The sequence below is a fragment of the Syngnathus floridae genome, chromosome 4, assembly GCF_059516105.1.
Source record: "Syngnathus floridae isolate MCC-2025c chromosome 4, RoL_Sflo_1.0, whole genome shotgun sequence".
Classification (NCBI taxonomy): Eukaryota; Metazoa; Chordata; class Actinopteri; order Syngnathiformes; family Syngnathidae; genus Syngnathus; species Syngnathus floridae.
The window spans coordinates 5763605-5776002 of NC_142416.1; the positions used below are offsets into that span (position 1 = coordinate 5763605).

The following is a 12398-nucleotide window of genomic DNA, read 5'->3' on the forward strand; positions in this document are numbered from 1 at the left end:
GGCTAGAAAGAGCTGGTCTGAAGGACAGCACAGAGGCACTGATCCTGGCTGCACAAGAACAGGCCTTGAGCACCAGAGCAATAGAGGCCCAAATCTACCACACCAGACAAGACCCCAGGTGTAGATTGTGCAAAGAAGGTCCTGAGACAATCCAGCACATAACTGCAGGGTGTAAGATGCTGGCAGGTAAAGCATACATGGAGCGCCATAACCAAGTAGCTGGAATAGTGTACAGGAACATCTGTGCAGACTATGGACTGGAAGTCCCAAGATCCAAGTGGGAAACACCTCCAAAGGTGGTAGAGAATGACCAAGCCAAGATCCTCTGGGACTTCCAGATCCAGACAGACAGAATGGTAATGGCGAACCAACCGGACATTGTGGTGGTGGACAAAGAGCAGAGGAAAGCCGTTGTGGTTGACATAGCCATCCCAAATGATGGTAACATTAGGAAAAAGGAACATGAGAAACTTGAGAAATATAAAGGGCTCAGAGAAGAGCTGGAGAAGGCCTGGAGAGTGAAGACTTCAGTGGTACCTGTGGTCATTGGAGCACTAGGGGCAGTAACCCCCAAACTGGAGGAGTGGCTGAAACAGATCCCAGGAAAAACATCTGACATGTCAGTCCAGAAAAGTGCAGTACTAGGAACAGCAAAGATACTGCGTAGAACCCTCAAGCTCCCAGGCCTCTGGTATAACTTTATGTTATAGTTATTTGACAGTTTATTTAGCATGGCAACTTGTATATTGTTAGAGTTCAGTAGTTTCCGATTACCGAGGGAGGCCTTGAAGGCAGCAGGAGGGAGGAGACGGGAAAAGAGATCCGGGGCACATTGTTAGTGAGAGGCTACACACACTGTGTGTTGGCTCGTATGTTGAACTCTTGTTTTGTGAAATAAAGAGCCGGTTGCTGAACCCACGACTCGACTGGTACTTTGGTAACGCTAAAATATAGTTATATTGATCTGTGGAATACTTGAAACCGCAACTGACGACGAGTCTGACGTCAGTGCCGCATGTACTTCCGGAGTCAGCAGCGGTGTTGCTTTTTTTTAAGTGACACAGAGGGCGAAGATTTCAATGAATTTAATGATATGGAGTGACACAAATGGTCCGATAAATTTGTTATTTATGTTATAGTTATTTGATATCCAGTTTATAAATAGTTCTACAGGCCTGTGGAATAATTGGACCTGCAACTGACGACGAGTACGACGTCAGCGCTGCATGCACTTGTGGGGTCAGCAGCGGCGTTGTTTACACAAAGGACAAAGATTTTGATGGATATAATGATTTGGAGTGACACGGATAGTATGATAAGTGTGTTATTTATGTTATAGTTATTTGAATAACATGTTAATATGTTACGTCAGGCACGATCCAAGTTACTTGTTTGTGTTTATGTAACGTTAGCATAATGTATCGTTTAGCCTGTTGTTGCTTGTTCATGTCAGTTCTTGGTGTTGGATTTTGTCAAATACAATTCTCCCAAAATTGTGACTTGTACTCCGGTGCGACATATATGTTTTTTCTTCTTTATTATGCATTTTATAGTTGGTGCGACTTGTACTCCTGAGTGACTTATAGTCTCGAAAATACGGTACATACAATACAATTTTGTATACACACCAATTCACACAAGCACACACAGCCATAAGTACATGCACATATGTATACACACGCATCCCCAAACACACACTGACAAACAGTAGAGAGACATGGTTGAGCACTGAGACATAAGGTGAGGAAAAAGCCACAAGTGGGGGCTATTCAACACCAAGAGGGACCACAGCTCTTAACTACCGGGAACACCGCCACAGAGACTACTCCGGGCAGACGGGAACCCCCAGACCAAGCCGTGCCTACCATCCACCCAGGCGAGACTCCCTCCCTCATGGAACAGCACCCCCACTGGTAGGCTAGATAAACCCCTGCCCCCACCACGAGACACTGGAGCTCAAACTGAAGAAAAAAAACACATCAATATTATGGTAAAATAAGGCAAGAACTATACAACATCAGTAAAATTAATAAGCTATTCCAAAGTTAACCTTAAATAATAAATCAATAAATGAAATAATAAAATGATTGAATAAAAGCTTGCAAAAGTAAAATAAATTGAAATGAATTAAGTCTATATACACTGTGAGTGGAGTTGGCCTATACAGTATGTGGAGTTAAATCAGACAGTAAGAACATTCATTACTTTACGCTGAAGAAACTTTGGTTGCTGTGGAATGTACCTGTACGTCATCACACGGGCTTACACACACGCGCACGCAGAGTGAAAACTTTCTCTCACTTTTGTTCGTGCATACATACATCACGTGACTCCATCAGGTTTATTTATACACATGAAGAATGGCTGAGATCAGACGATAGAGCATATGGGGGAGAGGTATTCGCGTGAAAAAAAAGAAAGCGAAGTAGAGCAGCAAAGGGAGAAAGAGAGACAGAGAGGGGGAGAGAGTTCAGGAGTCTGACCGACTGACCTACAGTCTAATTATATATCATTATCAGGAGACACAAACTGATCTAAATTACTGCAACAGCTCCCATTCACATAGATGGATTACACAGAGCAGGCTGACACGCGCGCGTACACATACACATACCTAAACACACACAATGAGCGATCCCCATGCAACATTTAAACAAATATCAATCAAAGGGCCTTCCACGCACAAGTCCAACTCACACTTTCTGCAACCCTGCTGCTCCTGATCTCCCACAAAACACAGGAGGAATAATCACATGACTGCATCTTCGAATCTAAGACATCATTTATTACCAATTACAGTCTGCAAATAGTGACTGTAATTCTCTCTTGTCAAGATTTGTTTACCCCGATTTAAATCCCAACTATTGATTGCCTCTCTCAGCATGATTTCAGTGTTTACTGTATGTATAACCCACAGCTATCCCCACCGCCCAAAAAACCCCAGAGGTCTTCATGCAGCTTCTTGTAGGCTTCTGATGTTGAATTTCCCAAGGTTACGATCCATATTTTCAAACTTTCAAACACTGAAGTTAAACAAAACATAAATATATGTGACAGGTTTCTTTTGCACGACTTCAAAATATATTTGCACTTTTTATTTTCTTTGCACTTTTTAACTTCCCAAACTATAGGCTGTATATTTTGGAGGCTGTATGTCTTTTCCTGACACGTTTGTTTGTTTGTTTGTTTGTTTGTTTGTTTGTTTGTTTGTTTGTTTGTTTGTTTGTTTGTTTGTTTGTTTGTTTGTTCTGTCTGTCTGTTTATTTATTAGTTTGCATGTTTGATTGTTTTAACTTCAGAAAACTGTCTTATTGGCCGGTACACTAAATGAGTTAAAAAAAAATGTGCTCAGTGCACCATAGCAGTCGTAAAACATGACTTATACGTCAATTTTGCGTCAATAAGGACGTCGGGCAAAAGGCGGAGAAGACCCTGGGGAGTATACTACGAAGAAAGCTCAACACAGTCAGGCTTTCTGTGCATGATCTGGAATCTGGATCGACGAAGCCTGTAAACGTGATCACAGCTAAGTGATATTCAACTCGCTTTGTTAACCCAGGCTCATTCTCAGGCTTTGTGCGCGTTCACATAAAAGGGGGCGTTTCTATGTAAGAGCTGCATATTTTACTTAGGAGAAGCGAATTGTAATCAGGTTTCAAAAAATACAAATATAACTGCAGAAAGCAACACTGTTGCTGCAAACGAGGCAAGAGAAGATGCTGGCAAAAAAAATGCTGACCGTACTTGTTCTAGTCCCATGATAGTTTTCCCATTGCTGGACATGGGACAACTCTAAAACGTTTAATACTTTAAAAATTTACACTCAAGATGATCCTTTGGTTTGTCCAATTGGATTCATGAATCAATTCATTTGTGGCCTTTAGGCTTGGCTTGCAAATTATAAAACGTTTGGTTGTTTTGTCCAAAATCATTTGAGGGGGCTTGTCGCGGGGAGGGAGAGTCTTCCGCGATCGGACGGACCGACTGCGCGCTGATCGCTGGACACGTCAATGCCGTGAAACTGCGCGCTCACGTGTGCATTAGTTTCTTTGCCATGCGTTCAGTAAGTGTTGCTGAAAATCCGAGCAAGATTGCTGTGCAATGCGCAACGTTGTTTTTGCAACTATAAAATGTGACACAACGTATTATCCAAACACTGTAAAGAAAATAAATTAAGCTACCAATTCGTATGCTTTCTTATACTTGACTTTGATTTACTGTTTAATGGTGCTGGTATCACATCTGGGAAAAATAATATTCTTTAATTTATCAGTATTTATCACATATGATTATCAATCAACGAACGACTTCACTTTAAATTGGCCCGCAAATAAATTTGTAGTCAGGAATCCCTAATCATTGGACAGACTTAGCTCACGGAGTCACACATCTTGAGTATCATTTTTGAATTATTTATTTTCATTTTTTGGATTTGTATCATATTTAGCAGTGAGAAATTTACCACTGGGTTTCAGTGTTATCGTTCAGGAATAGCAGCAGCAGTGTCGCTTTTTGCCGTTATGATGTTTTACTTTCTTCGTAACCCTCAATTATCACAATTTGCTCGGAGCAAGTTGTAATAATATGCAATTCTTGATCGATCCACTTTTTTTGCATATGTTGCTCAAATGACGCCGGAAATGCCCCGCTTTATGTAAACGCGCACAAAGTCTGCGGACTAGAGCCAGGGTTGACAAAGCAGTTGATAACCACCGTCGTGGTACCACTTCAGATTGCGTTCTCAGGCTTTGTCTAGATCCAGAAAATGCAAAGAAAGCCTGGCTGTGTTTAGCTTCCTTGGTAGTTCCTTATTCCTTCATGGGTCACGCATGTATCGTCAATAGAATAGCAAGTATTTCCGTTTACCTGTACAATAAATATATATTTAAACTGCCATTTATAGTATGTTTCGTATTAAATTTATAGTAGGGTAACTGTGTTATCTGGTGAAAATAGAAATCAAACATAGAACATAACCCAAACAAAATCGAGGTGTTCGTTTCAAACGTTGGTAAAGAAGACACACTTTTTGTTTTTACTGTTTTACGCGTGCAAGCATAAAAAGAGGCGGTCAGCTTGTAACCGGACAACTTTGCTTGTAATGCCATGCTTTAAGTTTATTACTAACTTGAAAATTATTACTATTATTATTATTGTTATTAGTAGTAGTAGTAGTAGTAGTAGTAGTAGTACTTGTAGAGTTAACATATACGTATATATATATATATATATATATATATATGTATATATATATATATATATATATATATATAATATTGATATAACATTACTATTATTATAACTATTATTATTATTATTATTATTATTATCATGATAAGTTCGGAATTTTTACATCTTTTAATTTAATGGGAATTTTCTTAATTTATTTGAATAATTCGTTCCAATACAAATATAATTGACAACTTATGTAGTATTTGCCATTGCCTTTGCGCGTGAATTTCAAATGAAACAACTGAGAACGATTCAATCCAAATATAATGTTATTGGTCATAGCATTAGTTCATTTACATTACCAACTAAATTTACGAGTTTCACTCTGACATAATTTGTAGACGGGTGAATAGATATTTTTTTATTTTTAAAATGGAAAACAATAATAGGTCGGTTGGTTCTCAATACTTTGCTGGATGAGAACATGCGATGTGTGTGACTTAACTCATTCACAACGAATAAACGACCGCTGACATGCTTCACGCGCGTCTGAGGACTGGCTAGTGTCCCCGAGCCTAGCCTTACACTTTTTCTTAGACATATTGGCCTAAGATGAACTGGACTGGCTAGTGTCCCTGAGCCTGGCCTTACACTCTTTCTCAGACATATTGGCCTAAGATCAACCAGAATAAAAATTACATTCCAATATAAGCCAACCATGTCACATGCATTTCAATTTAGGTTCCTTGTAAGAGTTATTGTTCTGAAAGGAAAAGTTCACGTCATGATAAGATTTGGTCATTCAGAAATTGATATTTTGACATGGGACAAGATAACTTTAGTATGATATGTGAGTGCACTAAATCTCCACATTCAAGCAGATTTACAAAGACTCAAACGTGTTCCTGTTTGAAACAAACACAATTTGATCATCCCCTGGACCTAGATTTAATATTTTCATGGAGTTATATTAAATTAAAATCACAGTTTTCTGTGCCAATATTCCCTGTAACCTTTGAATTTGTATTAAAATGTTTTAAAACAAATAGTTTTCCACAACGACCTGACGGATGCAAAACAAGTTGGCCACATAATGATTGTAAATGGTGTACGAATTCCAATGCCAAGAACATATCTCATTACTGTTGACCCAGCGGTGTGCCAGCAGACCTACTTAGCGGGCCCATTGACATTAAAGACAAGTAAACAGACCCTGCAATTGAGGCCAGTGGAGGGTGGAAGGTTGGCCATTGGTCAGTGAAATCTGCGAAGGCACGCTCTCCTCCCGCGTCGGACGTATTCTCTCTCTCTCTCTCTCTCTCTCTCTCTCTCTCTCTCTCTCTCTCTCTCTCTCTCTCTCTCTCTCTCTCTCTCTTCTTTGCTCGCCCCCACTTTTTCTTTCCCGTTCTCTCTCCGCTCTGTCCGCTCAGTATGCACCAGTAGTGTTGAGCCGGTTGCCGCGCTGACTAACCCTGCCTTGCCCCAAGCGGCTGAAGATGTTGTGTCGGTGAGAGGAGCTGAAAGTGAAAAAAGAAGAAGCGCTACATATATTTGGATTGGTTGCTGGAAGAACCATGTCGAGAGTCGAGGGGCCTTCGAGAAGCTGTCCACTGGGATAGCCCGACCCTTTCTACTCGGAGTACTGCCTCTCATATTTTTGGACTCGGCGGACATTCCCGGTCGCGATGTGGAAATTATTCATCGTGCAAACATCTGCTTTGAAAGGTCATTAGACAGCGATTCTGCAACATCCCCAAAGGTTTGGTGTGGGCTCGCGCGTTGTCCGTTTACGTGCGTGCACGTGAGAGCGCCTGTGCGTGCGCATGAGTTTGTGTGCGCGCGTCGGTAGGTCACGATGAGTTTAGTATCAGGCTTTCCTCATCATCCGGTCATGCACCACCACGACAGCCACCACTACTCCCTGCACGCGGCAGCAACGGGTCGGTGTCACGAGGACACGGGAGCGCCTCCTTATTTCACGAGCTGGCTCATTAGTCACGCGGATATGTCGCCCACCGAATACGGCCTCGCGCCGGGCTACAGCCCTGATTACCACGGCAACGGTGGCACAGGGGCCGTAGGTGGCCTAGATCCTCACCACCACCATCACCACTACGGACACGGTGCTTTGGTCCCCGGAGCTGGCGCCATCTCTGTTAATGGAGCCCAGGTGGGTATGCATCACCACCATGCACATCCACGCACAGTAAAGCGGAGACCTACTGCAAACCGAAAAGAGAGACGGCGGACTCAAAGTATCAACTCGGCTTTCGCGGAACTGAGGGAGTGTATCCCCAATGTCCCGGCCGACACTAAGCTGTCCAAGATCAAGACGCTTCGGCTGGCTACCAGCTACATCTCCTACCTGATGGACATCCTGGACAAGGACGGCCAGCACGGAGACACTCAGGCATTTAAGGCCGAGCTGAAGAAAACGGAGGCGCGGGAGGAGCGGAGGAAGCGGGACACGGTAAGTCGACATTTACATGACAATGCAGGGCTGAAAAGTTTCACTAACATAAATTTGCCTGGTCGTAAAATATAATGTCACGTGTTTGTCATACTTAACTGATTATACAGCTTTCGATTAGAAAAACAACCACTATAGTCTCGCCTAATATACAAAAACAGACTCAAACGATATGTTTGATGAAGTCAAATAAGCGATGGGGGAAAAAATGTTTTACACGCAGATGCAGATTCCAAGTTCTGACAAATCGCCAAGGAAAATGTAATAATAACAACCCTAAACTATAGCCTAGGAAAATAGCACAACAACAAAATGAATAAAAACAAGATTCACGGAAATAAGACAAACACGCACAGATAAAAAACTAAAATTAGGCTGTAAAAAAAAAAAACTAAAAAAATATCTATTCTCATTGAGCTGAGTCAAACTATAAGATGTTGTACACAATAAAGTTTGCTCGAAATGATCAAGCATAAGAGAGGAGCTGTGCCAGAAAATTGGTTTCCATTCACAGACAGCTTGGAGCCAAGTGACTCATTTCCAGCAAGGCTTTTCCGTATTTTTGTGTCTTCACATCTTTTTGGCCCGGTTCTGGTTTTTGCCATACATGTACGCACCGCTTAGGATTTAGTCGTAAGACATTTAAACATTTTCCACGATATTGTTCCCTTATCACCTGGGTTTTATTCGATCAAATATTTGTGAATAATACGTGCAGCAAAATGAACCGACGTGAGTTATATTATGCGTTATTGTCCGGAATTCTAAATCGAGCCAAGATATGCCAATCCAATATTGAATCAAACGGTAGAAAAAAAAATCACCAACAACAACAACGACGTAGCATGGTATGGGCAAGAATTGATCAATTCCCGTGTCCTTGACGCAAATAGGAATTGTGGTTTCTGGTGCGTTACTAAATTCAAGCGACAAATTTCCCCCCTGTTCCATATTGGAATTACTGGAATGGGGATGTTGTCCGGCATGTTAAAAACTGATAACACTCGTTGGCTGCAGCTCTGCAAGCAAAAACATATATAGTGCCAAAAATCATGTAGGCCTAAAGAGGATTCCTCGGACAGAAAATCGATACCTCAGATCATTAAAGTTGATTTGAATGTGATCAGCAGTAATGCTCCGTTTAATTTGTGGCACCATTAAGAATCAAGGGGTTAGCACGTAAATGACTTCAGAATTACACTAAATGGCCGACCCCTTAAGCTTTCCAATAAAGCGGAAATCGAAGCATTGTTTGCGTGTATGTATATATATATATATATATATATATATATATATATATATATATATATATATATATATATATATATATATATATATATATATATATATATATATATACTCCAAGCAGTAATAAGACCAAGGCCAGAATCTGCTGCCTGCTCCAATAGATTTCATTTAGATATTTAAAAAAATAGATTTTTATGTTTTGTATATATATATACATATATATACGCACGTGCTTACACACAGACAAGCAAACAGTGTGGTATGCAATGGGCATCCGTTTAAATTTAAACCGTTTATTAGGGAATGAACATTATAACATCAGTGTGAAGTTTCTTAAGTGCAAAACTGAAAATCATTTGAAACATGCCAGGGAATTCGAGATTTCGTACAGTTTATTGCTTAGTGGGTTGGACTTGGAGCGATGGGGCTTACAGCTTCAGCAGCTATTTCTTTAACCCTAATGAATGTGATGAAAACTGTTGAAATGAACACTGCGATTTAAAGAAAACTCCTCTGGTGAAATGAGCTGACATAAAATAAGGATTAGAATTGTATATAGAAAGAGACTTCTTGTGACTGTAACAGAGCACGAAAAATGCAACATAATGTCAATTTACGATTACATTTGAAAAACGTTTTTCTATTTTTACAATTTTGGAGATTTTTAATGTCGCGTAATCACAGGAATGTGGCTGTTCCAGAGCTTCAATCACTGCAGTGACGCTGAATAAAAATGATTTTTTTCTGGGTAATTTACCTCCGCCAAACTGCTTTATTTTACAATGGAAACCTCAACATGATGGGGCAACGTGAGTAAATTTTACAACGAATTTGAATTCGCATTGTATTTATTTTGCAAATTATGAAGGACATATGTCGCTCACAACATTTAAATAAATGTTTTGGAATATTTACTACTGTTGCGCGCACATCCAGTTTTACTGGGTGGCGCCCAGTATTGATTATTTTTGTTGTCGAAGTTATGGTTGAAATAAACTGACCTAGTGATCCGTAAGATAGGGGCAATTAAGCCGGATAATATCATATCATATTATATCATATTATATCATATCATATCATATCATATCATATCATATCATATCATATCAGAATAATATAAAAATAATATAATGCAAGAAAACCGATATTGTCATATTGCTTGAGTCTACACGTGCGAGACATGGATATATTTTTTTTACAAATAGTACATTCCAATTCTATTATTATTACACACAAAGGGATAGTAAAACGTGAGATTTCTAGAAAACGAATTTGATTTAATTGTTTCTTTCTTTGACATGTACGTTGATGCACAAAAAAGCCTGCATGTGTTTAACTGTATGGAAAACAACTGAGTGTAGCTACTATCAACATTATCACTTTTTAATTTATTGAGTAATGAGTTTGACAATCCGTATTGTGTGTAATCGTAATTTCAAATAATGCTTAAATTAAAAGTTAACCATCTATGTTATAAATAACACGTGAGCCTCAAACTATTGTGTAAAAACGAAGACTCCAAAATAGTACATCGACAGTACCAATGGGACTGTTCTGTTTCCCTCAAGGACAAATTCATGTTCTCGCAACAATTTTTTTGTCTGCAGGTGGATGTCCCCAAGATGGCATCATCGTCTTCTTGCTCGTCGTCGTCCTCATTGTCACTGGGAGACAAGAAGACTAAAGGGAGGACAGGATGGCCCCAGCACGTCTGGGCTCTGGAACTCAAGCAGTAACTTCCACCCTGAAGGTTAATTGCACCCCGTTCCCCTCTGCTCTGTCTTCGGCAACGGGACGATCATGGTGCTCTAAGATGAATTATATCATCATCGCCTTTTGTCCAGTATAGACCTCGGGCCACACACATCACTTCCTCACAAGGAAAATGAATAAATAGACCCGGTAAAAAATTATGGAGGTTTATCCCTGTCGAGGGGTGGTTACCTGCTGTTTACTATCATTTTCGACCTGCAAAATCCTTAAATTGTTACCTCAGTTAACAAATAAACAAAACACTGCAACGGGATATTTAAATGGTCATCGTAATACTGACTGCATTGCCAACGTCAGTAGGCTACATTAGCGCGTCAGGTTTGTGGAGGTTAAACCGTGGACAGCGTTACTGCATGTCAATCGATTTTCTGAATTTTAAAAAAAACCTTGAGTTTTGTTCTTTTTTAATTAATGAAAATAAACACAAGTAGACTACCTGAAGATATTAGAACCACTCGTCCTTTGGGCCACAAATTTAATCCCACACATTCTGTACAAATGAAAAGTCAGTTTGCTCGCAGCTTTATTTAACTCGATATACGTATTTATGTGCAATGTGGCCTTTTGGAAGAGCCAAAGTGCCACTCCACTGAAGCCAAAAGATATCATATTTCTTAGTACACGCCGCAGTGTTTGTGTCGTTGTAGTGTCGACCTGCAAATGTTTTGTCTCTCTGGCTCTTTCTGGGCTGGGGTGTATATAGTTTACATGTTGAAACGTCACTGTGATGATAAGGTGTCCGTGTTGTGAAGTGAAGAACGTGGTGGGAATGTAAATAATGCTAATTATGGAATGTAATCTGTGTTTTGAATTTAATAAACCACCACCTGTTTACATGGAAAGTGATGAAATCTGAGCTCTTTTTACCCTTAGCTGCCGTTTGACTGTTAAAACCTGCCTTGAAAAAGATAGGAAATTTGGATTTAAAAAAATAAAAATTACATCACCGTGAGGACACGAAAAGGCTTCTTATTAAGTACATTTCACTGTGTGTACTATAACCAGGATTTAAAAAAAAAAAACTTTGGAGCAAGCGTGATATGTGGTCGTCACGTTAACTATATTGAGTAAACCCTCCTTCAAGTTTCACCGTTCGGAAATTCAGTGCGTTGCTTGATTTTGTCATTCGGAAATTCCGAGGGCACCAAACACTGGCTGCCAGTGCATACACTCAGCGCTCCGACTGGAGACACGGTGTGCTGGTGCTGGTGCCTTAGGAAATTGATGGAAGCGGAGCCCGTGCAGTCTTCCTCTCAGAGCACACCAACTTGCAGTGTCGTGCACTGGCGTAGGTGCGAATTTCTGAACGCGCCCGAGGTGTTAACAAAAAGAGAGAAAAAGAAAAAAAGAAAATAAATCCAAATTTATTAATTTCCACAGACAAAGAAAGTTTAAATTTATCATAGTGTTAGCAGTGTTGAGCATATGACGTGTACCCACTTCTCCCGTCCCCAGGATAACCAGAGCCGTGATTTACTCGTTTCAAGGCAGAGTTTTTGTTGTTGCTGTATTTATTAAACTCAGTTCTAAAGATATTTACTATATGTATTTTCAGTGTGCAGAAATGTAATCCCAGGTACTATATATCCTCAACCCATGCGTTAGGGTAAAGCAGGGTCTGAAAACAGCTAGCACTGAATTAAAGACCTTATAATGACAGTTTATTTAAGGTTGAATTAACACAACATACCTGACTGCATTATTAGACATTATCTCCCATTTTAAATGTAAGTCT

General features: G+C 40.0%; 1 protein-coding gene across 1 annotated transcript; it reads left to right on the forward strand.

Moving 5' to 3' along the window:
- The first annotated feature begins 6589 nt into the window (after window positions 1-6589).
- hand2 (heart and neural crest derivatives expressed 2) lies at window positions 6590-11505 on the forward strand. Its single transcript, XM_088373571.1, has 2 exons — window positions 6590-7642; window positions 10498-11505. The coding sequence occupies exons 1-2, from the start codon at window positions 7028-7030 to the stop codon at window positions 10624-10626; spliced, it is 744 nt and encodes a 247-aa protein (XP_088229697.1). The 5' UTR covers window positions 6590-7027; the 3' UTR covers window positions 10627-11505.
- Window positions 11506-12398: the final 893 nt, after the last annotated feature.